At 32.5% G+C, this 27296-nt stretch overlaps 4 protein-coding genes across 6 annotated transcripts; 1 reads left to right on the top strand and 3 right to left on the bottom strand.

Annotated features, from left to right (window-relative positions):
* Positions 1-1541: 1541 nt before the first annotated feature.
* On the bottom strand, positions 1542-6108 carry LOC106767277 (spindle pole body component 110). Its single transcript, XM_014652130.2, has 11 exons — positions 5804-6108; positions 5505-5723; positions 5345-5435; positions 5092-5271; positions 4466-4555; positions 3932-4039; positions 3103-3156; positions 2828-2942; positions 2343-2500; positions 2168-2263; positions 1542-1902 (listed from the first exon to the last, which is right to left on the bottom strand). Exons 1-11 carry the CDS (start codon positions 5971-5973, stop codon positions 1825-1827), a joined length of 1359 nt encoding a protein of 452 aa, XP_014507616.1. The 5' UTR covers positions 5974-6108; the 3' UTR covers positions 1542-1824.
* Positions 6109-6360: 252 nt separating this feature from the next.
* LOC106767169 (probable 3-hydroxyisobutyrate dehydrogenase-like 2, mitochondrial) lies at positions 6361-7588 on the bottom strand. The gene has a single exon (XM_014652008.2). The coding sequence runs from the start codon at positions 7503-7505 to the stop codon at positions 6579-6581; it is 927 nt and encodes a 308-aa protein (XP_014507494.1). The 5' UTR covers positions 7506-7588; the 3' UTR covers positions 6361-6578.
* A 10858-nt stretch (positions 7589-18446) lies between these two features.
* LOC106769281 (phosphatidylinositol 4-phosphate 5-kinase 7) lies at positions 18447-25615 on the top strand. Of its 3 annotated transcripts, XM_022783716.1 has the most exons (11): positions 18447-18857; positions 19035-19104; positions 19790-19955; positions 20081-21142; positions 21930-22097; positions 22650-22815; positions 23573-23683; positions 23821-24008; positions 24246-24400; positions 24819-24987; positions 25183-25615. In XM_022783716.1, exons 3-11 carry the CDS (start codon positions 19939-19941, stop codon positions 25469-25471), a joined length of 2325 nt encoding a protein of 774 aa, XP_022639437.1. In that variant the 5' UTR covers positions 18447-18857; positions 19035-19104; positions 19790-19938; the 3' UTR covers positions 25472-25615. The 3 variants fall into 3 exon arrangements, with proteins under 3 accessions (XP_022639437.1, XP_014510316.1, XP_022639438.1); XM_014654830.2 differs by lacking the exon at positions 19035-19104; XM_022783717.1 differs by lacking the exon at positions 19035-19104 and having other exon boundaries at positions 20076-21142.
* Positions 25616-25686: 71 nt separating this feature from the next.
* Positions 25687-26847, bottom strand: LOC106767775. The gene is made up of 2 exons (XM_014652724.2): positions 26408-26847; positions 25687-26060 (listed from the first exon to the last, which is right to left on the bottom strand). The coding sequence occupies exon 1, from the start codon at positions 26813-26815 to the stop codon at positions 26414-26416; it is 402 nt and encodes a 133-aa protein (XP_014508210.1). The 5' UTR covers positions 26816-26847; the 3' UTR covers positions 25687-26060; positions 26408-26413.
* Between the last annotated feature and the right edge of the window lie 449 nt (positions 26848-27296).

Genomic DNA, 27296 nt, shown 5'->3' with positions numbered 1-27296 from the left:
AGTAGTATATGTATTGATGTAAGAAAACATTATTGAAAGTTATTGATGTTAGATATATTATCTATATTTTATATTTATCTTTTATCTTTAGTTTGTTATTATTTCTTATTTGTATTTTGGGCTTAGCCCATATTTATTCTATTATAAATAGAGAACCTTATGTGTGTATTTAACACAAGGAAAATTAATCTCAAATATAGTTTTCATCATATTTAACATGGTATCTGAGCCTAAGGTTCCTCTGTGGTAAAAGTTTATGGTGCCTCTATCACTACATCCGCCGCTGCCAGCGGCGGGGCCATCTACTGCTATCAGCGCCGCTATCGTCTACCGCTGTTGTCTATTGCTACAGTTACCGGAGTTTCAGTTTCGACCAACGATCACACAGTTTTGATCGTCTCGACCAGGTGACTACCATGTCATTAACGATGCCTTTATCGGAGTTCCTTTTAAAGTTAAGGTTGCTCTTTTTCCTTTTTTGCTCTTTTTCCTTTTTCAGGTGCCTTGATTGGAGAATTTTTATGTTTCTCCCTCCTGTTTATCCATGGCTTCTTCCGCTGCAGTCTCTTCTGACCTCTCTTTTCACCATTGCGTTTGACCCGTTCATATATGCTTTTTTCATGGAAAAGATAGTTTGTTGTTAGTTTATTTATAGTCATGGTGGCTCTCCAACAATTACCTCTTTATCCACTGGTGGCATTCTTCAAGGGCGATTTGCAAGAAGAGATTTACATGGAACAACCTCCTAGATTTATTGCTCAGGGGAGTCTTCTGGGTTAGTATTTTGTCTTCAATGTCGTCTTGCAAATCATTAACAATTTGGTGTCTCTAGAATGCAGAAGCAGATATTTTCATGGATTATATTAATAACAAGCTTGGTACATACAATTTGTATGCACCAGCTTAAGGGAGAGTATTAGATATATTATCTTTATTTTATATTTAACTTTATCCTTTATCTTTAGTTAATTTGTTATTATTTCTTATTTATATTTTGAACTTAGACCATATTTCTTCCATTATAAATAGAGAACTCTATGTGTATATTTAACACAAGGAAAATTAATCCCAAATATAGTTTTCAACATATTTAACAATTGATGTAAGAAAACATTATTGAAAGTTTATCGTGATCCTGTAATACACATTCAAGACTCATTTAAAATAGAATAGGTCATGTGATGAGATACCGTTGATACTATTTTAAATTATTCATTACAAAATACAAGCTACCCCTTTATTTCTTATTCAAATTCTTTAATCTATGCATTAAGCATGAGATTGGAATACGTTTGTTTTACCTTCAACTTTTTTTTTGTAGTTGGCCATAAACGAAAGAAACAACAAAAAAGAAACACTAGCATGAACATCTAATGAGGTAGCTGAACTGGAAATTTTGTGACCATTGAATCAAACATAAAAAACCTCCTTATAGCCAGAATGCCAACAAAACTTGTTCTGTCAATGCATTCTTCACCTCAATTATGGTCATTGTATCTGCTAGAAAACTCACTTGAATTTGATAGCTTATGATGGAGGAATTAGTTTAAAAAACTTCATATTTTGTTTTTCTAGAGAAGCAAGACCAATAGAATGAACATTTTTCTATGCAGTTTTAAAACCAGCATGAACTTTTATAGATGGCACATAACAAACACACTCGCCCTAACTAAATAAGCAACCCAGAGTTGTAAACAGGATTCTGCACCAAGATGGTGATGTGACTAAGGCATAACCATTAAGAAAATTCTACAGGATTTGTTATGCTAACTTGTACTCAACTATGCAGAGTAAGTGTCACTAAACTGAAACTCAGATGTCAGATCAACCCACTTGAGCGGCCTCGAGTCCTTTTTGTCCAGATTCAATCACATCTGCAATCGGATTTGCATACTTGTGAAACTGCAAAAATACAAACGCGATAGTTCAATTATTTCTCATTCACTATAACACCGCAGAAGCAGGATTCAAGGTAATCACATCACAAAAGTTAAACAGTAAAATAAAAGTAGCGTTCACGTGAAAGATGTAACCTATTGACCAATTTAAGAAACTTCTAAAAATGTTGTTCAATGCAGGAATTATGGATGTAAGTTGAAGGTTTTTAAGCCAACCATGGTGATTAGGTCACACATATTTCCCCGGAATATAAAAATTGGCCTATTACCGCTTCAACTAACTCTTCACATTTGCGGCATAACCGCTCCACTTCAACTGCTGCAGATTCTTTTACTGATGCAATTTTACTATTTATTGCATCGGCCTGTCCATAGCAGAAAATAAATAAATATTCATTCTTTCATCAATTATATCTATTGATAATGAAACTTAAAAAATGCAACCTCAGATAGCACAGTCTCCACGTTTCTCTGCCTTATTTCCATAGAAAAAGACTTAGATTCCACCTCTGATTTTGTACTGCTTAAATATTTAGTTGCTTCATCCCGCATAGTATTGCACTCTTCCTCCGTTTGCTTCATTAATTCTTCCACCTGCTCAACTGGGGAAGGGAAAACAGGTCAAAAAAGTTGAAGGTAAAACACAACAAAAATGCAACCTTAAAAACAGTTTATGTAGCATGAAAGTTTTCAACAAAAATCACTAAAGTAATATGATGTACAGTTGTGCGGCTTTTCAGCCAGCAAAATGCTATTTAAGAGAGAGAAAAAAAAGGGAAAACAAAATTATTGAACAAGAATCATGCCAGATTACTTGTGAGCAGCAATTTTTGCAGATTGTGTTTCGTAAATGTTACCATCACTCATGCTAAAACGGTTAAGCCATGAAGCTATAAGTAGAAATACGGCATTGTTTGCACTAGAAGTACCTTTACTTTTTCTTTCAACCAGTCTGGCCTCAAGTGACTTCTCCAACATTTCTTCATCGCTGAGTTTAGCTTTCAATGCTTTAAGTTCCTTTTCAATAGATTTACCAGAATTTACCTATAGAAGACACAACGGACATAGGTTTTGCATCGTAATAATCTCATATCTCTAACCACTCCATTTTAAGCTCCATTAAAAAAAACACTTCTTCCCCAGTAGATTTTCAATCATTATGACAAATGCCAGGGCAGAAGTCAACTGACCAGAGTATGTTTACCTGTTCTTGTATATCCTGCATCAGCTTGTAGTGTTTTGACATTTTCTTGTACACCTAAAAAAATGATAAAACGATAAAGTGATCAACATTCAAGGAACAAAATATCTTGAATTGATCCATGAGTTACAGCTCTTTACATTGTAGTTTGCCTTCTGAAACTATTTAAGTATTAAAGATATTAAAGATTGAACAACAATATCCATGGCAAATTTCATCTGTCAATCCATGCCGTTTGGTCTTCCAGTCACAATGGAAGGGACGATTCAGCTTGCCTAAACCCAACCCAGTTTCAGCAATGGCACCAACTAATTGACTTCTCAGTTCAGTTCATAAATGTGCCCTACAACTCAATAGCTCAGGCTTCCCAAAATTTAAATCTGTGCTGCAATTGCACTCTGGGTAAATCTTAAGTATGTTTGGTTGGAAGGAAAGGAAATAGAGAAGAAAAACAGACAAATGACAAAATATCTTTTCTGGTTTGGTTAGAAGTAAGAGAAAATGCTCAAGAAAGGTTGACATTTATAAACAAAGTTTCCTCTCCTTCCCTGCTTGTACTGTCCTTTCTTTTCAACTCAGATTTAAAACTTTTCTTAACATTGTTCAAAACACATAACTCCATAAGTAAATTAAAATAGAAATTCACTGCTATGATAATGAAATGTGGATGAAGGGGCGCTAAAAATAGACCTAGTCTGCAACAAAAATTCCGTGAAATAAACTTCTCAACAAGTGCACACTATTCACATGAAAAGTATGTATAGAAGTGTACTCTGACCTAAAGTGCAGGTGATGAGGGAATAAGAAAAGATCCGATATGCTGATAAAATACCTTGGAAAAAACTTCAACAAGGGCAGTCTTCTCGTGAAAAGCTTGCCTTGCTAAACTTTTAGCGTTCCTTGCCTCCTCTCGAGCTAATTTCTTTTCCTCTAAAGCTCTCTTCATGGAAGGTCAAAGGAGTAAATTTACATGAGTACTGGCAGTATAAAAATCTCATAACTCTATCTAAGAGCACAAACATCTAAACCAAGCATTGCAATAGAATCTTTTTTTCCCCATTAATAAAAATCCACTACAAATTGCAGGAAAAGGACAAAAGTTTAAAACTAACAATGCGCTAAAAAACTAGAAGATGAACAACTGTCGAGTGGGGAACCAACTCGAAGGTAGCCAGATAATCGCCAATATAATATTTATACAAGCAAATTGGTTGGAGAATGCTAAGTATGCCACAATTTTGTAGCCAAGAACACAATTAAAGCCAATTAACTTCGATTATGCATGGAATATAAGAACAAAATAAAATGAATGAATTTGGATATCCATGCTACTAACTACTGGAGTGAACCAAATAAAAAAGATTACCTGTACTTTATCAGGTGACTGAGCAATTTTTGAACGTAGATTTGCATTTTCTTGAACGCTTTGTACCAATGTAAATTCAGCATTAGAAATCTGGGCTACGAAAAAGGAAAATAGGATGAGTAAGTATTTATATAATATATGCACCAAGTAGTCAAACTTTCAGGATCAATGGGGGTTGAAGTAAGTAGACCAAGGTAGGAATTTCAACACCAAACTGAAAACAATACTTAAACAGCCAGATGGCGATGTAATACACAAAATAGTAAAGACCCGCATAACCTCAACTAATTAAAACCAAAGCCATGACCAATGTCTACACTCTACCCAAATTAAGAAACACTTGCATCCAACTAAACATAGTCCGCTTAAAGCGTGAATCGCTGAATAACAGCAGAGAAAGACCACCTTAAAAACCAACGTTTTCGAGAAACTGCAGCTCGCAATACACTAACAAGCTACATAATCGAAAGATTCAGCTCTTCGAATTTATAAATTGTTTCAACCTTTTACTCCTGCCGTTGTTTCTTTCACACACCATCCAAAATCACCAACATATGACATATAAGATTCAAAAACTAAGCTTCCATTATTGGCCACAGAGCATTAGATGGTAAATAATGACTGACCTTCTGATCCATTTCCGCAGTCCTATCTTTCAACTTCTTCAAAGTACTCCTCAACGAACTCTGGTGCTTGTTCAGCGCCTCAATCGATTGCTTCAGCTCGTTAACTTTCGCCGCCTCCTCCTGAACAAGAGGCATTTCTCTCTCCCTCGCCTCATTGCATTCCGCAATCTCCCCTTTCAACTGCAACAAAACCACTCGCTCAATATAAACGAATTCGAAAAAGAGAAGAGATGAAATAATATCCGGCACAGACATGCAGCATCTTGCTCTCCAACTCCTCATGCTGCAACTCCAGAGCGTTGAATTCGTTCACGCTCTCTGACACTGTGTTCATTTTCGTGTCCCTGGGATGGAAAAAACAACAATGACAGTTAGGTTTTCTCTTAATCGAGTGAGGAAGCTGAGAGACTTACCTGTAGAGGAAGAAATTGAGAAGAGCGCCGAGGAAGATGTCAGTCCGGTGAGAATCCGGCGCAAGGAGATCGGCGAAGGTGAATTTGCCAGGGCATTCGATGTCTGCGAGAACCTCCTTTATCCTGTTAAAGAGTTTGACGGCGCGAACGGATTCAACATGGAAATCAGGATTTTCAAGATGCTCTAGGGCGTCAAAGTCGAGTTGCTCGTTGTCTTCTCTGCAAAAAAAGGAAGAGAGGAAGAACGTGAGTGAGGAATGTAGCGATAAATAAGACGAGATGAGAGAAGAGAGAGAGACTCGAGAAGAATGCCGAGGTGGAAGAGGACGCGAGTGTAGAGCTCGGAGACCAAGTCAGGGTTTGGTTTGGCGAGTTCCTGTTCCGTCACATTGGCAATCTGAAACTGCGCTAAGATTGCGACTATTTCCGGCCGCTGGAGCCTCGGGTATTCGTAATTCGATGCGGCCATCTTCTTCTTCCGCCCCAAAAGCCACCACGAATTCAAGGTTTCAAACCCTCAGTGAGGTTACGAACCCAAGCTGATCAAAAAAGAAACCAAGTCAAACCCAAAATTAAATTAAAATTGAAATAGTCTCAATTTTCCCGCCGAGAACTTCCATCAGAATACGAAATATTTAAATTACAATAATAACCTCCTAATTTTCTCTATGTTTTATGTATCATAAGATTAATAAGGTTTTAATTTTCAGTTTTTATTTTAAAAAACAGTGCTTTCTTGTGATAAATTTTAATTAACTTCTATCTTTTTCTTTTAATAAAGAAATTTTAATCTCTTTTCCCAATATATTTTTTTAAAAATACTTAGTATAATTTAAAAAAATAGAAGCAAAACCAATAGAATGAGCATTTTTCTGCTGAGTTAAACCAGAATGAATTTTTACAAGTGACACATAAAAAACACAATCAGCATAACTAAAGAAGCAATCCAAAGTTGTAGACAGCACTGATTAAACTAAACACAACACACTTGCTCCACCTTAAGCATTTTAAAGTAAAAGTTACAACATGAGCATTTTATTTGGTTGCATAGAACAGGAATTTCTATTCGTTGATTCATTGGTTCATCCCATTGATCCTCTCAATGACAGAGATAATCCCTTGCGTGCCAAGCTTTCCCTGTCCATTGGCCACCATACTAGTAAACAGTTGTTTCCACAAGGAAGCCCCAGGCAACACGACAACATCATCGTCTTTGCCTCCTTCCACAACATCAACTCCCATTCCCAAATCCTTAACCTGGTACTCTGCAAACCCACCTGGTCGGAAATCCCCTTCAATCATTCTCTCCCCAAATATCTCCAACGCTTTAGAACCCGCAGCACCATTTCTGATACCCTCCACGAACTGCTTCAAATCCAACCCCGCGTGTTTCGCGAAAACCAAACCCTCGCTCAGCCCAACCAAATTCGCGCCGATCGTTATCTGGTTCGCGATCTTGCAGCTCTGCCCGCACCCCGCGGGGCCCACGTAGGTTTCCTTCCCCAGGATCGAGAAGATAGGGTGGAGCCACTCCACCACGTTTTCCTCCCCCGCCGCGAAGATCGCCAGAGTGCCGTCGCGCGCGCCGATATCGCCGCCGGAGACGGGGGCGTCGATAGCCCAGGCACCGAGTTCGCGGGCCTTCGAGGAGATTGTGCGGGCGAGCTCCGGGTGGGAGCTGGTGGTGTCGACGGTGACGGAGTTGGGGCGGAGGGCCGGGAGGATGGAGTCAAGGAGGATGGAGCGGACATCGGAGGGGTGGCCCACCATGGTGAAGAGAACGTCGGAGAGTTGGGCCAGTTGGGCCGGGGATTGGGCCTGGGTGGCACCTCGGGATTGAAGAGCGAGGGCGTTGGGGTGGGAGGGGTTACGGGCGTAGAAGGTGAGACTGTACCCCGCCGACAGAAGGCGAGAGGCCATGGCAAAGCCCATTACGCCGATTCCGACCCACCCGATTCGGGTTTCGGATGGCGAAATCGGGTTCGGGTACAGCGTTCCCATAGTGGTTCCTCCGGAGAGTGAAATGAGTGAGTTAGTACGATAGGAGTGGAGCGATTGAACACTGACTAATTTCAGTAAAAATTCATATCTATATATTTCATTAAATATTATTTCTTTATTAAGTTTTAATTATTTTTTCAGAAAATGTAAATTTAAGAAAATTAGATCTATATATAAGTAATTAATATGATTTAATTGTGTTGTAAGTAATTAACCCTTATCACAGACATAATCCACTTACAAACTCTCATTTAACACCACACCAACATCTATCACTCAATCACTAACAAAATATCTAATCGCACTTTAGCACACAACAACGCTAATTGTGATTTTTTTTTCTTATCCCGAGGAGAATAAATCAAGGAGACATAAATGATACACCATATAGTTCCTTTTTACTTTTATTATTGTTGTATGCAAATTTAACGTAGCCTTTTTAGATAAGGAAATTTTAAGACAGGACTTAAAATGTTTTTTAATAAATTTATTATTTAAGTAATTTAAAAGAAAAAACCTGAAATTTAAAAATTTTATGAAACTAATTAAATTTATTAAAGTTCAAGATTTTTAAATATAAATAAATAATTTTTAAAATTTTATATTTTAAAATTTTTGTTTTTGTCTTTATATTTTATTTCTTTGACTCGAATTTATGGGATTTTCCAATTTGATTGAGACCATTATTTTATTGGTTTGACTAAAGTTTAGTTGTTATAATTTGACATTTTTTTTCATAAATTTCATCGCAAATTTTCTTTAAAATAGTTAATTATATTTCTTTTTTAGACATTATTAATTTTATTTTAAATTTAATACATATTTTACTTTTCTAGTTTGATAGTTTTGTTTAAAGTAGTCATTCTATTATTGAGTTGTTCAAAGTGGTCACATCTTTTGTAAAAATGGTTCTTTAGTCATTTTTGCTAATGGCATTTAAAATGTTAACCGCAGAAATACATAGTAAGATCAACCCAATTAATGTGACAATGTTAAAAGTGTTTGACCTTAAATAAACTATCTTCAATACAATCAAATTTACTTTACCTTAATTAAACCTCAATTTACTATCATGAAATCCTAATTAGAAATTTCATCTCCTCTGTATTTTTTGGTTCTCCCCTTTTGTTTATGGTTCTCGGATAGGCCCAGCATTTGGGTGTCCTTGTGGGTTTCGTAGGGTTTTCTTCTTCTCCTTTGTCTTGATTATGGATCGTTTTCTCTTTTTCTGGTTACGGGTTGTGATTGGCTGGATTGAAATTGGGTTCTGTTATTTGGGCTTTCTTCTTTATATAGGTTTTGATCTTACGATTTGGGGCTAGGATTTTAATTTGGATTCTATTATTTGGGGTTCTTGTTCTTGATTTTTCTCTACAGGTTTTGATCTCTCGATTTGGGATTAGGGTTTTGCTTTGGGTTCTTTTATTTGGGGTTTCTGTTCTTGATTCTTCTCTATAGGTTTTGATCTCGCGATTTGGATTAGGGTTTTTATTTAGGTTTCTGAAATTTTTTTTTCCTTTGCAAGATGATGGTTGCAGTGGTTAAGGGTTTTGAATTTTTAGTGGTGGTTTGGATGCGAGGAGTGGTGGCTAGCAATGTGTTTAACAAGAAAATGATACTATTAAGAATACAATAAAGTAAAAAGAAAAGTATAAAAAAGTGAAATAAAAACTATAACCATGTCATGTGACACATTTTGCAGAACTAAACAGGTCATTTAAAATTAGTTGCGGACATTTTTATACCATCAACAAAAAAAATGACTAAATTAAATCATTTTTACAAAAACAAAACTGCTTTAAACAATTCAAAAATAGAAAGATCATTTTCAACAAAACTAACAAACTAAAATAACAAAATAGATATTAAACGTTTTATTTTAATATGTTAAGTCAAAGCTATATTTTAATTAATGTCAGTGAAAATTTTCTTTATCAATAGTGGTGATGTTTTTTAGTAATATCAAACAAGTTTTTTCTGTTTATATCAACATAGGTTGTATTAATGTATATTATAATTCCTTCCAATAAATATTAGTTAAAATTCTCTTATCTAATATTGAAAAGACTACTCTTGAATTATACTCACTGTATTTGTTTTACTGGTTTGTTTAATGAAAAAACAACAACTAACATGTAACATGGATTGAAAAGTAGAAAAAAAAGGTTAATATTAATTGAATATTTTGTTAATGTAGATTAAAAAAATCTTAATAAACATTTAATTTAAAAATAAAAGCAATCTATATTGATTTAAAAAAATAGATTTAATTTTTCGTTATCCCTACTTTGGATTGAAAGTTTGAAATTAGTCTCACCTTAATTTTTTTTTTCTTTTTTTGGCTTCGATTGTGTCCATAAATTCTTTAAAATGTTTCCATCAAGTTAATATCATTAGATTTATAGTAACGATGTTAAGAGAGTGATAATGTGGTAAGATGTAGCTTATACGTGTCAAAGGTTTTAAAATTATAATACAAATACAAAAGTTGACATGTCTATTTTATCCTTTTTCAGGTTTAGAGTTTGTTTGTCCTAATGAGTGGAGATATCCATGGCACATGCAAATGCTGCCAATGACGCAACTGGTGAAATACTCTGCAAATTGTGTGGCACACCATTGATTGCTTCCTCCAACAAAGGACCGTTGCAATTTTGCCCCTCTCTTTCCTTCTTTTTCTATATTTTTTAGAATTTGGGTGAAGTGAGGGTTGGTGATTGAGGGGGAAAAGTTAGTGGTGAGGTTGAAAAGAAGGAACGTGAGGGGCTATAATGGAGAGGTGGCTAGAACATATGAAATGTTGATGGGTTGGAAGATGAATATGTCATTTGTTGGAGGAAATTAATTCAAATGAAGTTATTGTAGAAATTGTATTGTTGTTCCTCGTTTTATGTTGTTGATTTGTGTTTTTTCTTCTTAAATTTTATCTTGTGTTTTATTTTGCATAAGAAAGATATTGATGGAAGGAATAATCATTTGGGGAGACCCAAAGATGGAAGGTGAGACAAATATCTATTTATTGAATGTATCGTGAAATGAAGAGAATGTGTTCATTTAATATTATCCAAATAAAGAAAGAAAGAGATATAGAGGAAAATGAATCTAAAAGCCAACTAAAAAAATTGAGGATGACCTCTTCAATAAAAATTGAATCAGGATGACCTCTTTAATCCGGTAGTCCATCAAAATTCGTATTATCTAGTTTGACCGTCTGACAAAACCTATCTCCCAACTTGACAAGCTAGTCTTGTAGGTCAGTCAGGTTAGCTCGTTAGTCTGATCGACATTTAATACAATTCAACTGGATTCTGACATAACTCGACCAATATCTTATAATTCGACTAAGGTTTGATAGAATTCATTTTAACCCTTTCAATTTAGAATAAACCCGAAAGTCCGTCATTTTCCATTTTCATGTAAAAAGTCAAAAATAAAAAACAAACATACTAGTTTAATAACTTGATGGATCGAGTTGTAAATGTTAATTTATTCTTAAGTAACAAACCTCACCATGACCTGTTTTTAGCATGTCAAAGTAAGATCAGACTTAAATTAATAAAAAGTTTACCCATTTTATCATCCATAATGAAAAAACAATTAAGTGAATTAAATATGAAATAGATCTTAAACATAAACAATTTACATATAAATTGTGTTAGTTGTGAAATTCTAAATTAAAACACTCTAATTTAGATCGAACTTTCATTATTTATTTGTCTTATTACAAAGAACTTACATAATTTTGATTTAATTTAAAAAAAAAAATACTAGACACGTATCCTTGATAAACAATACTGTTTTTTAATTATAATTATTTTCTTCAAACACTAAAGCATAATAAATGAATAAGATAAAAAAAATTCAGTTTTTCAAACTTTAAAGTTCGGCAAAAAATTATTTATAAAAATATTTCCAATAATGGTTGGAAAATCTAATTTCAAACTGAGAAAATGAACTCTGTGTGTGCAATATAAATGTTATTAAAGTTTCTGGTTTAACTTAATTGAAACTAAAGTTTTTTATATTTATTAGTAAAAATATAGAAATTAAATTTTAAATGTTATTAAATTGAATTAAAATATTTATTTTTTTAATCGAAGATAGTATTTTTAAAATATATTTTTAGTCTTTAAATTTTGAATCAAAATTAAAATTTATTATTGTTTGAAATACATTTTAGTTTCTAAATTTTACAAATTAATAAATACGTTAAATTATATAAATAACTTAAATATTAGCATACGTTAAAAAAATTAAAAATATTAAAAATATTAATTTTTAAAATTTGTAGATTAAAAATACATAAAAAATTAAATATAAACAAATTTTAATTTCACGTTAAATTTTAGGAATTATAAACTTATTTAACTTTATTTCTTTTATCATGTTGCAATACACTTTTTGATATAAAATGTGACCAAAATTAACTTAAAAATGCATTATAATCTGTATACTCATGTATTATAAGTTAGAAATCATAACGTGGAAAATGAGAATGTCACTCTTTTTTTTTTTCATTCATATATTCTTATTCTTTTCTCACTCCGTATATATACTATTATAGCAAGTAGGAAAAAATTCCTTTCAATAATCTCAAACTATAATAATTTCATAGTTTATGTTTTTAATCATATATAATTATTAGTTTCCTCTCTTTCGTCTCCATCTCTTAATTGGATCTTAATAATTTGTTGAAGTTTTTTTAGTTAAAGATAACTCTCTATTACAACTCAAACTTTAGATATTTATTTATTGTGAATTTTATTGCTTATGACATAACTTTATATATTAAAAATATTTATTTAGCGAAAAATGCAATAAAGTCAAATATGAGAATAAATGGAAGTATGAAAAAAAGGAATGAGATGCCTTTAGTTGAGTAGGAAAAGAATAAGAATGAACACCAGCTATTAATTCCCATAACAAACAAAATACCTATGCATGCATATGCTTTCTTGTAGGAAAGAGGTTTTCAATATTTAGGTTTTCTTTTTAATTTTTTAATTCTCGGTTAATGTTTCATCTTTTTTTTTTCCTATAATTATACAATAAACACTTTTCATCTCATGACTATTTTTTTTTTAAACTTAACTCAATATATCAATATAGATTTATCATAGAAGACGTGTCTAATGAAATTAGTTGTGGATTTATTCCTTGAAAGGTTGTACTTACTTTTATCATTCAATAGGTAAGTTTCTTTCATATAAATTCATGGAAGAGGCTCATCTTTTGGTTACTCTCTCTTTAGGATTTTATAATTATTAAAAAGGGTTAAATATGTTTTTAGTCCCTATATTTTAGGGCGATTTTGGTTTTAGTCCCTCTTTCAAACTAAGGTACAATTTAGTCCTTCAACTTTATAAAACTCTAGTTTTTTTTTACCAAATTTTTTAAACTTTATTTCCTGTTTCAAACGCGTTTCTCAGTTAACATTAAAGCAAAAAATGTGTAAATGTGTAAACAATCCAAATGCTATAATGAAACATCCTTGAAACAATAAATAAAGTTAAAAAAATTTGGTAAAAAAGACAAAATCAGAGTTTTCTAAAGTTGAAGGACTAAATTGTAGCTTAGTTTGAAAGAGGGACTAAAACCAAAATCGTCCCAAAATATAAGAACTAAAAACATATTTAACCCTATTAAAAATGATAATTAAACACTATACATAGATAAATTAAGGAGGAAAAAAAAGATAAACTGATAAAAAATCAATAATTATTAAAGACTAAAACTATTTATAAAATAAAGGAGAAGTACTCACACAAATAATGAATAATGACAAAAAAAAACAATATAAGAAGAAAAACCGTACCAAACTTGTAAAGAGTTGTACAACTCTCGGTTATCTTAAGATTTTTTTTTTCATTTGAAAATGTTCCCTCACACATGAAAGAGAAAACATATAATAGGATGGACTAAAAAAAGTGAAAACAAAAAAAATTAAAACTTAAATAATACATTATATAGTAACTCAACTAAATAACACTTATTAAAGAACTAAGATATTTCGGATTAACACGATTCCTTGAACATCAATAAAAAATTACACATGTCTTTATCGTCTCTCAGCATGCTCTCGTTCTCATTTGTCTTTTAATCATTTTTGTAATATGTAGACATTGGCTTTTCTTTTAAAGAAAAATGGAAAATACCACATATTTTGATTTCTTTGCATATATCATAATGAGAGCTCCTGTAGTGATAAGTTGATGCTTCCAAGTTTACCCATAATTATAAGATATATTACTAATGATGTTTAGAGGTGGTAAAAAAGTCGAGATTAATCTGACAATCCAGTTAAAAAAAGTGAGTTGGAATGACTATTTCAATATGACAACTAATATGATTTGTCTCGTCTAGTTCAATAAGTCAATCCATCTAGTCAGATAGACCAGTCTGACATCATTAAAAAAACTAAAATGTAAGAAACTTATCCTTGTTTAACTCGACATGTCAGTCCAGTAGGCTAACTTGCTCAGCCTAACCAGTCAACAATTATATCTAAATTTGCTTTCGGCATTAGTTCAAGGATTCTGAATAATTATAGAAGTCATATATTGTCAAAAAGATATTGAAGCAATAATTTGTACTTCCACCTAGAAGGACGAGTTTCGTGATTTAGATGATGATTAGAACCATGGAGGAGGAAAGTTCTTCTAATGTTACATTTAAAAACCCTAAAAAGGAAAATGATGAAAATTGAATAAATAAACCATTGAATTGTGTGAACAAAAAATATTTAATGTAAAAACATGTTTTGATATATTGTGAAAAATTCAAATGTAAGAATACTATATTTAAATAAATGATAAATGATTCAAATGCTCCGACAGCCCGCCATGAATCCATTTAAGCCGGCCAATATGACAGTTCAACAAGTTGGGTTGTAAAAGTTAATCTATATATATACATATTAAAGAATTAAATAAATCAAATTTCTTGAATGTATAAACAATTAAAAAACTTCCTAAATAAATATATAACTTATGAAAAAGTGGGCAAGTCCAATCAATTTTTTTATGCATGATGAAAAGAATTCCTTTTTTATCCCATCAAATCAAATTAGACAAAGGTTTACCTTCTTTACAAAAAAAAGCTACCTTCAATGGTGATAATAGGAACAATGTTTTGATTATTATACATGACTACGTAAAAATTGTTAAGAGAACAAAAAAATTTTGTTATCCAACATATTTTCATTCAGTGAAAGTATTAAAAGTCATTTGTCATTTTATAATAACCACATAACTACTTTTATGTTAATTGCATAATTTCATATATTTTTAGTAAGAATAACTATATAAAATGAAAAATATAATATAAAATTAAAAACCTAACTCAATTAAAAAATAAAAAAATTGAATACTCAATAAACTAAAAGAACTAATATAAATTCAATTAAAATTTTATTAACGACTTGAATCATAATTAAACCTTATTTTTAGAAAATTATCTTAAAGTATGATATTTTGTTTTAATGTTTTTAAAACTGATCAATGATATTGAATCCATGAAGACATTTATTCAAAATTCATCAGTGCAATTGTAGGATAAAGCGAATTCAATATTAATAAAAGTATTTTAATAATTAAACATATATAAAATAATATAAAAATTTAATATCGTAGTTTTTCTGATACTAAGAATTAAAATAAAGCATAAATTTATATCACTGATCTAAAATAGAGGTTTTGGTTCATCTTTACTTTACTTGTATAAAACGCTAATGTAATAAATGTAGTAAAAATGTATACTAACGATTAACCTTAATCTGACATTATCTTAGTGTTTGGGTAGGATGCATGACTTATTATTGATATCTAGGTTAATTGAGTATTATTTGTTAGAAGTGGGTTTTAGGCCGAATTCAACCTCATATCTCTAGTCGATGTGAGACTTCCAACACATCCCCTCACGCCGAGCCGATGTATATACATATCAATCTGCCCAACAAATATCGCTAGGATAGGCTCTAACCATAGCTCTGATACCATATTAGAAGTGGGTTTTAGGTCTAACTCAACCCCACAAAACCGGCTTGTGAGATGAGGTCTGCACCCCACTTATATATTATAAATTGGTCTTATCTCTATCCGATGTGGAACTTCCAACATTATTCTATATTAGTATAATGAAATCTTGTTTATAATATCATTGATTATAATTATAAGAGTGAGAGTTTAACTATTACATGAATTCTAATACATATTATTCATCAAACAATATAACTTACCCAGTTTTATTTTTAAAAAATCTTTTGACACGTGTCAAAATATAAAGTTATAGTCTTAAAATGTCACCGTTGAGCTGAGTTTGCTTTGGCACGTGGAATGATAAAGAATATAAATTATACATTGGAGATTAATCAGGAAAGTGCATGCTACCAATATATATATATATATATATATATATATATATATATATATATATATATATATATATATATATATATATATTATATTGTGCACAATTTCTCTCTCGTGGGGCATGTGGAGAAAGTGAAGTTATAATAATTGTGTGTTAACTTTATTTTAAAAATATTGTTTAGGAAGAGCATTTTGTGATAACATATTTTTCACTTAACTTTTTATTTTTTTTACATATTGAAAATATATACCATACTTTTGAATTGCATGCATATTCCGTAAAAGTTTAAGTAAGTTTTACAATTAAAAATGTTATCTCAACGTAGGAGACAATATGGAAAATAATTAAGAAAATCTAGAAAAGAGGGTGTGAAAAATGCATGTCTTTGACGAATTTTTCTTGAAAATGTATCATTTTGATATCATAAACTAGGAGGTTCGTGAAAATGTCATGTTAAATGTTTATTTTGAATTTAGAATCTATTTAATTGATTAACAAAATATGCATTTGTTAGTATTACACTTTGAATATTAATTTAGTTTGCTTTTTGTGAATGATTGAAGCATATAAATCATTTAATTTTTCTTTAAAAATATATTTACAAAGCATAAAACACATGCTGATTAAAAGAGGAGACACTATATTATATAACTTTCATAGACCGAGAAATAAAAGGAAAAATTCTAATTGTTTTACTTTTGGCATGAAATTATTAATTAGTGAGTTGGTCAAAGATATTCTCGATAACTCTTCAATTTTTAGTTGGCAAAGTAATAAGATATTATATATATATATATATATATATATATATATATATATATATATATATATATATATTTATGTATGCACCCAATCAAAGTTTAGATATAATATTGTGGAAGAATAATATGACACATACACACACACTTTTTGTTATAATAGTGTTAATTTTTGTGTGGGAAGAAATTATATATATTGTTAATTAGTGGATAAATTAATTAAAGATATTTTTGTTAACTTTGCATCTATGAAAGCCTTGCATGGTGGAAGAATAAGATGCCAAACTACATGGACGGTTCATGGATTATGTATTGATAAAAAAGACTCTTAATTTATATATTTGCAAACTAACTTTCTGAATCAGCATGCAATAAATTATTAATAACATAGGTTGTCACAACACAATTCATATAAACATGATTAGCCACTTTATTAATTCTCTTAATTATAATAATGTTTGGCAGGCTTTGGTACAATAGCCCCACTTCCTACCTCTCCCCTAGGGCAAGAATCTCTCTGCAGCCACTTTTTCTTCATGCATAATTTATATATATATATATATATATATATATATATATATATATATATATATATATATATATATATATATATATATATATATATATATATATATTTACAGTCCAAATTCTTCATGCACATGACCATATATATATATATGCCATGTGACATTTTCATACTTCATTGCTGATGTAGTTCTTTCTTGACCTATATTATCAAGTGGTGGATTGATATCGATGCATCATCAAGAGAATGCTGAGATTTTTAATACTATGATTGAGATGGTAAAGTAATTTTTTTTTTCTTTTTACAATGGAGTTATTAACAAGAGTTTGATTCCCTGATAATTGAGAAAGGTAGACCTACGTTGGATGCCAAATGCCAATAATACATCATGTGACCACGTTACATGTTTTATAGGGAAAACAAACCCTAATTTTTGGTCAAAGTGGGACCAAAATTTCAGAACCCACGTAACTCTGTCATAAAACGTTTTAATTAAACCAGTTCATCTCAAAAGGGAAATTTGAAGAGCAGCAAAGTTCATAGTTCAAAGTTTCAAACAATTAAACCTACATTTTGACCAAGTAACATATATTAAATAAAACACCAAGAATATAAAAATCAGTCGTTAATGTTGATGTTAATACCGGGTATTTTTTTCTACAACGAAATTAATATTAATATTTTAATGCTTACAGAAAGGAAACTCTGCAGTGTTAATCACTGGGCCATTATCCTTTTCGTGAGGGATACTGTTGGTACCTTGTATCACCAGCAAGTGTGTAATATATTTCACAATTTTATGTCTTCTGTTATAGTGACATGTCCTACATATATATATATATATATATTATATAATTAATTTTTAACTTTTCTAACATGTATAATTTGTGTTATGATAACAAGTTCATTGACTTGTATAAAAATTACGTTAAATGTTACAATGATTGAATTCATTGACCGTGTAAAAAACCCTTTACGTAATCAATAACTAATTTCACATCGTTTGCACTTTTATTCCTAAAGTTTAATTTTTTATTTTTTTTTGAGTATGCAAAATCTGAATCGACTAGCACAGAAAATAAAAATGTAAACTTTTTTCCTCTCGTTCATGGTATGATGCAGTAAGGAAGTGGCACGTGTTGGAGATTCGAAACTTGAATCTGTGCCCACACCGAACAGTGGGATTTTCAGGTGGGTTAAATTAAAAGGGGCATTTTTTTTTTCTCTGCATGGGAAGGAGAAACACACCCATTTCATAGGACAGTGCTTATGTTTTTTGTTAGTTAAAACACAACAAAAGTCATAATATAAGAGCTAAGTTCGTGTCATGTTTACTGTTCTCACTTCTCTCTCTCATGTTCATAAGTTTAGAGAGAGAGAGAGAGAGAAAGAGGTGACGTGTCTCTATTTGAGCACAGTACATATATAGTTAGCTGGAGGTATAATCAGTTGCAACTATTCTATAGAGTAATCAATTCTTCGGGTGGTGGGGCAGTTGCCGGCTCAGGCAGTTGGACAAGGATTCGTGAGCTTTGTCTCAAACTGTTTTAGAAAGGGTTCAGTTTTGTTTTGATTATTGGGGTGGCGTGCTTCTTCTTCTTCTTCTTCTTCTTCTTCTTTTTCTTCTTCTTGGTTTCACTTTGTTTTTGCTACACAGAACAAGACAGTAGTCATCGTTGCCGCTTCAATCTATCCGAGGTTAGTGAAGTTGTTCTTCTGCAATTTTTGTGGTTGTGGAATTTAGGATTTTGTGTGGTGCGCTGTGGATTAGTCGCGTAAATGGCAGATTCTCTTGCTGGATTGGATGCCCTTTTGCTTAACTGACCCAGATAGTGTTTATGGAAGAATATAAGCGTAGTTACTTCTTTTATGCAGATGGTGGAATGCAAATGGGGTATTGATTCGTAATATGTTAAGGGGGGTATTGATTCAATATGCAAATGAGGTGTGCGTTTTTGTTTTTTGTTTTGCTGAGTTGTATGTATGATGTCTGTTACTCTCCTTTGACGAGGAATACAGAAAATTCCTGGGTTGTCATAGCTCTAGATAGCACGAGCATATCTTTTCAGGTGTAAAATTTAGAGGATTTGCAATGACGCTGAAAGAGGCAGCTTTGTATTTAGCTGGTTTAGAAAGGAACATGTAGATTACATTATAGAATACATTATAATTTGTTGTTTATCTGCTGGTTGCGTGGTTCTATTTGTAGCAAATGATGAGAGAGTAATGAAACAAATTATGCAATATTTGCCTCCTCTTTATTTCATTATTCACCGTAAAAATTATACATAAAGCAAGGTTGGTTTTCTGTTGTTAGTATATGATTGAAACAAGTAATGCATCATAATCAACATCTTTAATATACCAATGGAGAAATATTTTAATTATATACTGTAAATGCACATTATTAACCAACTTCGCTACCTTCCTGCCAGCAGTGGTTGAAGTCTCCTTTTACAAGTTTTTGAATTCCAAATATTGAATTTGAACATAATATTTTTGAGCACGAGCGGAGTGTTTATTTATTTTATTCTTGTTGTTTTTGGGAAGATTCCATAAAAACTCTTCAGTGTAGAAACCTGCTAAAGGGTTGATTTTAAGATTGATTATGATGGTTGTACCTGTTTCAGAGCTCACCACGGTGCACAATAGTGTCATAAAGGCGCTGAAGGCAGAGATGAATTTCCTTATTATATCAGTGAGTGATACATTTAACCTTTTAAGGGAAATAGAATCTTTATAGGAGCTATCCAAATAAATCAGTGAAAAACTGGTAGACATGGAGGACAGTGAAAGGTAATATTCATAAACACTCTTTCTCTGCCTCATTTATGCCCTTGTGTTGTGTATATTATGTTGTCCTGATTAAGCGTTTTCTGTTCTGCGTGTCTCATATGCTATCTCTGTCTTGTAAAGTATAGGTTTGAAGAGAAGTCCTTTGCAAATGGGGATGTCTACATTGGTAAAATGAAGGACGTACTTCCCCATGGAAAAGGAAAGTACACATGGTCAGATGGGACANTTTATGAAGGTGATTGGGTAAATGGGAAAATGACGGGGAAAGGAGTGATTACATGGCCGAGAGGAGAAAAGTATGAGGGTGAATTCTCTGGGGGTTTCCTTCATGGTCATGGCACCTTTACACATTCTACCGGTTGCATTTATACCGGTGGGTGGAGGATGGATGCTCATCATGGGATTGGGAGGAAGACATATTCCAATTCAGATGTATATGATGGTTTATGGAAGGAAGGAATTCGTGAAGGCTGTGGAAGGTATTCTTGGGAGAATGGAAATATATATATTGGGAATTGGAAAAGTGGTAAAATAAATGGAAGAGGGGTTATGAAGTGGGCTAATGGTGATATTTTTGATGGTNGTTGGTTAAATGGACTTAAACAAGGATCTGGAGTGTATAAATTTGCAGATGGGGGGGTTTATATAGGGACATGGAGTAAGGGCCTAAAGGATGGAAAAGGAACATTCTATCCTGCTGGTAGTAAACAACCATCNCTAAAGAAGTTGTGCTCTCTTAACAGTGATGATAGTGGTTTGTTATCTAATANAGAAAATCATAAGCCTCNAAAACAGAAGTTTACACGTAGTTTTTCTGAAAAGATTTCAGTCAGTGGTAGATCAAAAAGTTCACGTCAAATATCACATAGGACTTCATCATTAGATTCAAATTTTAGCCTTCACAGTCCTTCTGTAGAGTGCATATGTCGTGACTCTTCACCCTCATTATCACAGACTTTGAATGAAAGTCAATCTGAGGCCTCATTATCACCCTCTTTGGTTTATGAAAGGGAATATATGCAAGGAGTTCTAAATATGGAGAGAATCAGGCATTATTCAGAAATGCCACATAAAAACAAACGGCAAAATAAGCTTAGTGTGAAGCAGGTTAAGAAGAGTTCATGGATTGATATTTTTGGGGGCCGCCAGAGCTATTATTTGAAGCTTAATTTGCAGCTTGGCATCAGGTAAATTACATAATCCAACATCTCCCTTCTAACCTATTTTTAAACAATTGATATAGTATCTTTTACCACTATTATCACCTTTCTGCTGGATTATACTTATTGTTACTTTAAAATCAAGACCTTGTGTAGGAAGTGATTCAACCAGAAAATTGGTTGAATTCAATCCTAAAAAATAATAACTCAGAAGTATTGAACAAGTTTCCGTGTAGTTAGCAACTTAGTGCACATTAGAGTGTATTGATACATAGTTGCTCATTGATTTACAAATGAAAGATAAGGAATGATTTGTTTCATGTTGTTAACAGCACTACTAGCAGACGTATTTGGACGCGGATAGAGAATGTAAACCTATTTATGTACAAGAATTCCAAAAGAATACATAGATGATAGAGTGACTATCCCAAAGGTTTTAGAGTCATCATCACAAAAAGGCTTATTCTCAAGGCCGATGGGAGCTTATTTAGTTTGTAGAAAATAATGNCTTAAATCACCNTTGACAATAGTATTTTTGTACGNTGATAATGTCGGTACTGTGGTGTGATTATCAGATGTTAGTCATTCAGGCTGATCTGAGAGGGAAAAAGACAGAAAGATGAGTGAATAGGAGGATTGAATAATGTATTCTGTTGAAAGCATGTAGAGCTTTTGTCTGATATTGATTTATAACTTTATTTATTCAAANAAACTAAAAGTATGGATTAAATCAAAGTTAANGTGTCTGGTTTATTCCATTTGGTATTTTGTTCAATATCAAGGTTTGATTAAAGAAATTTGGCTGAATTCTCAGGTACACTGTTGGAAAGATTACACCAGTGCCTGCACGTGAAGTTCGGTCATCTNATTTTGGGGATCGAGCTAGGATAAGGATGTACTTCCCCAAGGAGGGTTCACAGCTGACTCCTCCACATTGTTCTATAGATTTCTACTGGAAGGATTATTGCCCTATGGTCTTCAGGTATTTATTAACTACTTGTACACCTGAAGAGTTGTATGTTTAGCATAATTTATTAGACATTTTCCATATGGCTACAGTGGGATAAATTTATTTCGAAGTTGTAAGACATGACAGCATTAGCTTCTCTTAAATTTTGTTTGCTGTGTTAGCTTATAAAACTAATAGTACACCTTAAGTTATTTCCTATGAAGAACTTCCAAACTGGAGAATAATGTTGAAAGTTTGGCCCAACCCTTTCCCTTAGGTACAGATAAAAGAAGGAAATTTAACCAATTTTAATGTGAAATTTGTCATCATCAAATCAATATACATGAATTTGAGATTATGGTGGTATATTGGAGTCAAAGAGTGCTGAGTCAAGGCTATGGTTAAGAAGCACATGATAGTTCGAGATGTATTTATTGGCTGACTCAACATAAGCAACCCCTTATTTTTTAATTTGCACTTTGACCATTAATGAATTGAAGATTTCACGTGCTTGATCTATGTATGCCTCACCATAATTTTTTTCTTGTGCTTTCTTTGCATAATTACATTAGCATATATTTCCAGGAATTTGAGAGAGATGTTCAAATTAGATGCTGCAGAGTACATGATGTCCATTTGTGGTGATTCTGGTCTAAGGGACATATCTTCACCAGGAAAAAGTGGCAGCATCTTCTTTCTTTCTCAAGATGATAGATTCGTGATAAAGACACTGAAAAAATATGAACTAAAGGTTTGCAATCACCTCTTTTTCTTCCATCGTGGATCAAGAACATTTTCGCATTAATTGTCTTGTGTTGAATTCGACAAGTGGTATATGAGTTCAACTTTTTACGAGTTCTGAAGTTGTATACACAAGCATATTAGAGGACATATACACAATAGAGTGATATAAAATTCCATTGGCATCAGCTACCCAACCTCACAGAAACCAGTAATGCTTGACAGTGCCACTAATCTGACTACAAAATTTAAGGACAATGTTCAACGAAGTCCATGCCAAAATGGCTTGCTTAGGCCATTTGGAAGGAAATTTTCGGTACAGAAGTATTTTTTTGTTATATGGAGGAAAGATAATTTGATGACAATTTTCAAGGACAAAGTTCATGAAATCCACTTCCAAAATATCTAAGAAAGCCACATAATGATGCACCTTTTCTGGATAGACATGTTTTTGTTGTGAAAATACATTTCTAGACTAAAATAGATGATGGCTATCTGTCTGATTTCTGTAGTTCCATAGACACTGTAAGTACTTCTAGTTCTAGTGCCTATAATCTAATGACAAATGAAGGAAAAGTTCATGAAATCCAATTCCAAAATAGCTCATCAGAGGTTGTATTTAGATGAGCTCTTCTGGTAAAAAGTTGTTCATACGTTTGTTAAAAGGTCACTTCTACAGAGAAACTAATGATTGCTTATGATATACCCAATTAAATGACAATTCCAAAGTTCATGGTTATGTACATACCTTTTTTCTCTTTTTGTAGGTTATGCTCAATATGCTTCCTAAGTACTACCATCACGTAGGACGTTATGAGAATACTCTTATTACAAAATTCTTTGGTCTCCATCGAATAACACTAAGAGGTGGGAAAAAGGTATTATCAAATATCCAATTCTAGCTTCTTTTTAATTGGTACTACAGATATAAACATCCTTGTTTTCCACCATAGCAAGTGAGGAAAGGATTTGTTGTTGCTGCTGATGGATAAATATTTCCTTCTCTCTTCATTAGGTGCGCTTTGTGGTCATGGGGAATATGTTCTGCACAGAATTGCATATTCACCGTCGTTATGATCTGAAGGGGTCTTCTCAAGGAAGATATACAAAGGAAGAAAAAATTAATAGTAATACAACACTGAAAGATCTTGATCTAAAATATGAATTTCATATGGATAAAAAGTTACGAGAATCCCTATTCAAGTAAGTTCCTACTATTTGAAAGCTATTTCTATTAAAAGTTACTATCTTGCATGAAATTCTGATTGGTTTCTACATCCTACTATTGAAGATTCTACTTCTTTCTGTGAATTTTAGTGTTGCCTGAGCGTATATGTTCTGAAATATTTATCAGGACAGTTGTTTTGGAATACTCATTGACTGAAGGATCAGTAAGCTGAGCTTCTAGTTATGATACAAATCTGTTTTTTTCTGGTGCAGACAAATTTCTCTAGACTGCATGTTCTTGGAGTCTCAGCACATAATTGATTACAGTCTTCTGTTGGGATTACATTTTAGAGCCCCGGAGAATCTGAAGGCCTTAGTTGAACCTTCCAGACTAATGCAGCCTCAATTGAGCTTACCTTCCGAAGATGGTAAGTACCTTCTATGATGTCATTATAGAGCTTGATATGGGAGTTTTCCTTCAAAAATTAGTGATTTTAGAAAGAAACTAGCATGATTTATCAAGTAACTAGGATTTATTTGGACAAACTTCTCCAAAAAAGAAAAACTCAAGGAGAGAAAAATAATAAATAATAAAATGGACTTCTTCATAAATTGAAATTAGCTTCTGCATAAGTTAACCAATAAAAGTTTAGAAAAATTATGTGTAAGATTTTTTATGAATTAGCTTATACATAAACTAACTTTAACTTATGTAAAAACTCATTTCACTTTTTTCGATCATACAAGTTGGCTAAACTAATTCCATTGTCTCTATTCTATTCTTGAATCTGTTCCTCAGTTTCTTATGTACGATTGAGCACTTTTTGACTTGCTTTTCTTTACCAGACGCACAGAAGCAAGGGGAGCAGTTGATCATTCCCAAAGGCTTGTTATTGGTTGCTCATGAACCCAGCTTTGTCAACACTGCACCTGGACCCCACATTAGAGGAAATACATTGAGAGCATACTCCATCGGTGACAAGGAAGTTGATCTTTTACTTCCTGGTACTGCAAGGTATCCTCTGTAACTTTATTCTGTATGCTTCCTTTTTCAATAATATTCATTAAGCTATCACCTTTACAAGTATCTTCTTCCACTATACTTCTCGTCCCTTTCTTTAGTAACAATTCTTAGCAGAAATCACCTGTTTTATTGTGTTGCATTGCATTGCAATGATACATATCATATATCAAATGGTGTGTTACTCAGGCTGCGAGTGCAATTAGGAGTAAACATGCCAGCTCAAGCGACACGCAAGGTTCAGGAGGACAAGGTGGAGGAATCAGAAGTAGAGCTTTTTGAGGTTTATGATGTAGTCCTGTACATGGGCATAATTGACATATTGCAGGAATACACTGTGAAAAAGAAACTTGAGCATGCCTGCAAATCACTGCAATATGATCCTATGACTATATCAGTCGTGAAACCCAAGACTTATGCTGAACGTTTCATCAATTTCATGGAGAAAAGAGTTTTTCCGGAGCCTGAGACTCCTTGAAATGTATATTTTACCTTTTCTTTTTTGTTTCTTTGTAATCATTTGTTCTTAAAGAAGAGTATTTTGTTACTTATATTTTACATATTTCTTGATGCAAATGTGTATTCACTCCCAATTTCCAAAGAATTAAATTAAATTACTTTTTTTTTGCATTATGCTAAATTATTTCTTATATCAAACAAGTTCCACTAAATAGATAATCTTAGAGGCAGATGGAGCAGGAAGAAGCAAAAAGTTCAACACTAAAATCGGCTATTGTAGAGGAGAAACTAAGCATGAATGCAGTAGATATTTGTTTACACGAATTAGTCAAAGAATTGGGACCAAAGCAGTAATAAAAGACAAGAACAGAATGGGCTAAAACCACGAAAATACAGTTCTCAACTTCCACAGGTTAAGTTGCCTGAATGCTGAGCCTTTGTTAAGATCTACCAGAAAAATAAAAGTGTGGATTTCCATTGAACAAGAATGATTAATCTTCTTTCTTCTGTAATTGCTGAATAATCAGTATCTCTCCATTTTCATATCTGTTTTGACACAATTCAGTTGTAATCCTTCCACTTTTCTAACAAAAGCACCAGAACAGGAACTGAAGAAACAAAAGTAACAAAGGTTAAAAGGATAAGTATTTTACAGTTCACTATATATGTATGCACCAGTTTCTTTATAGAGATTCTTTGAAGAAAAAAATAAATCAAAGTTAACTTCTTACAAATTAATTTGTGATTTTTTTTTTTTGTAGTTTCTATAACTTCTTAAATTTTAACTTGTGCAAACAATATTACCATTTCACACATTCATTTTAATACACTTACTTTCAATAGTTGGCTACAAATTAAAAAAACATAAATTAAGTTGGTCAAATAAATAGTGAGAAATATACACTTTGTAAATAATACAAGATGTGTTAAAGAATTAGCATTTTGTCTTCAATACCTGTTGCTAAGAAGGATGAACTTTGCTAGAAGAAATGACTGAGTTAACTGAAACCTCACTGATGTATCTCTTGGAAGCAACAGAAGTAGCAGTTTCCTCCATTTTTCTTCCACTCTCAGCAGTTTCAACGAAGGTATCAACTCCAGCTTTTGACATTCTCTCAACCTCTTCTTCAAAGTACCTAAACTCTTCCATGGCAGTTTCCATGATCCTACCAAAGTGATCCTCTGCTTGTTGCACAGTAGCCTCTGCTTCTTCCACCTCTTTCTGTTGTTCCACAGCTACCCATGCCTTGTATGACTCAATCTCAAACAGCTTTACTAGGTCTTCTGTTGTGAAAAGATCAAAACTTTTGTCATGCAAAGGTTCATCTGAGAGGAATGTGAACTGGGAAATGAGGGTTTCCATTTTCCTTGAGAGTGAATCGATGAAGCAGATGCCATTGGTGAGGCATATATAAAACAAGTATTTGTCTTTTTACAACGTTAAAAAAAATTGGCAGGAATTTGCTGTTGGGTCACGTGGTTGGTAATACATGTTGGACCAAATCTTAGTGTAAATTATTGTGGGACAGTGAAACCAGTAACGTAAGACATAATCATTAGCTCTTTTTATTTGGTATATTATAAGAAAAAAAAACATTCACGGGCTTCATTTTGCCTACATAAGATCATTGTTTTCATGAAACAGACATTATTATGATGTGAAAAAGGCTTAGATAACCGTTGGAACACCTTTTCTTCTGCTCTACAAGATAAGGCTAGTGAATAAAGCTTTCTCATTTATGAAAGACTTGACTTTTCTGATATAAGGGCAATTTTATTCACAACTTGATTTTGATGGATTGTTAAAAAATATATAAAATATCTAATGATTTTTGTTATTTTCA

The sequence above is a fragment of the Vigna radiata genome, chromosome 7, assembly GCF_000741045.1.
Source record: "Vigna radiata var. radiata cultivar VC1973A chromosome 7, Vradiata_ver6, whole genome shotgun sequence".
NCBI lineage: Eukaryota > Viridiplantae > Streptophyta > Magnoliopsida > Fabales > Fabaceae > Vigna > Vigna radiata.
The sequence above is the reverse complement of the archived record's forward strand: the minus strand, read 5'-3'. Positions and strand labels throughout refer to the sequence as shown.

Excerpts from the sequence above, each read along its gene's own strand:
- LOC106767277 (XM_014652130.2), bottom strand. The coding sequence starts at position 5,973 with ATGGCCGCATCGAATTACGAATACCCGAGGCTCCAGCGGCCGGAAATA. Across the intron at positions 4,556-5,091 it reads CTGCGGAAATGGATCAGAAG|ATTTCTAATGCTGAATTTAC; the intron begins GTCAGTCATTAT and ends TTCGTAGCCCAG. Across the intron at positions 3,157-3,931 it reads TTGTTGAAGTTTTTTCCAAG|GTGTACAAGAAAATGTCAAA; the intron begins GTATTTTATCAG and ends TCATTTTTTTAG.
- LOC106767169 (XM_014652008.2), bottom strand. The coding sequence starts at position 7,505 with ATGGGAACGCTGTACCCGAACCCGATTTCGCCATCCGAAACCCGAATC.
- LOC106767775 (XM_014652724.2), bottom strand. The coding sequence starts at position 26,815 with ATGGAAACCCTCATTTCCCAGTTCACATTCCTCTCAGATGAACCTTTG.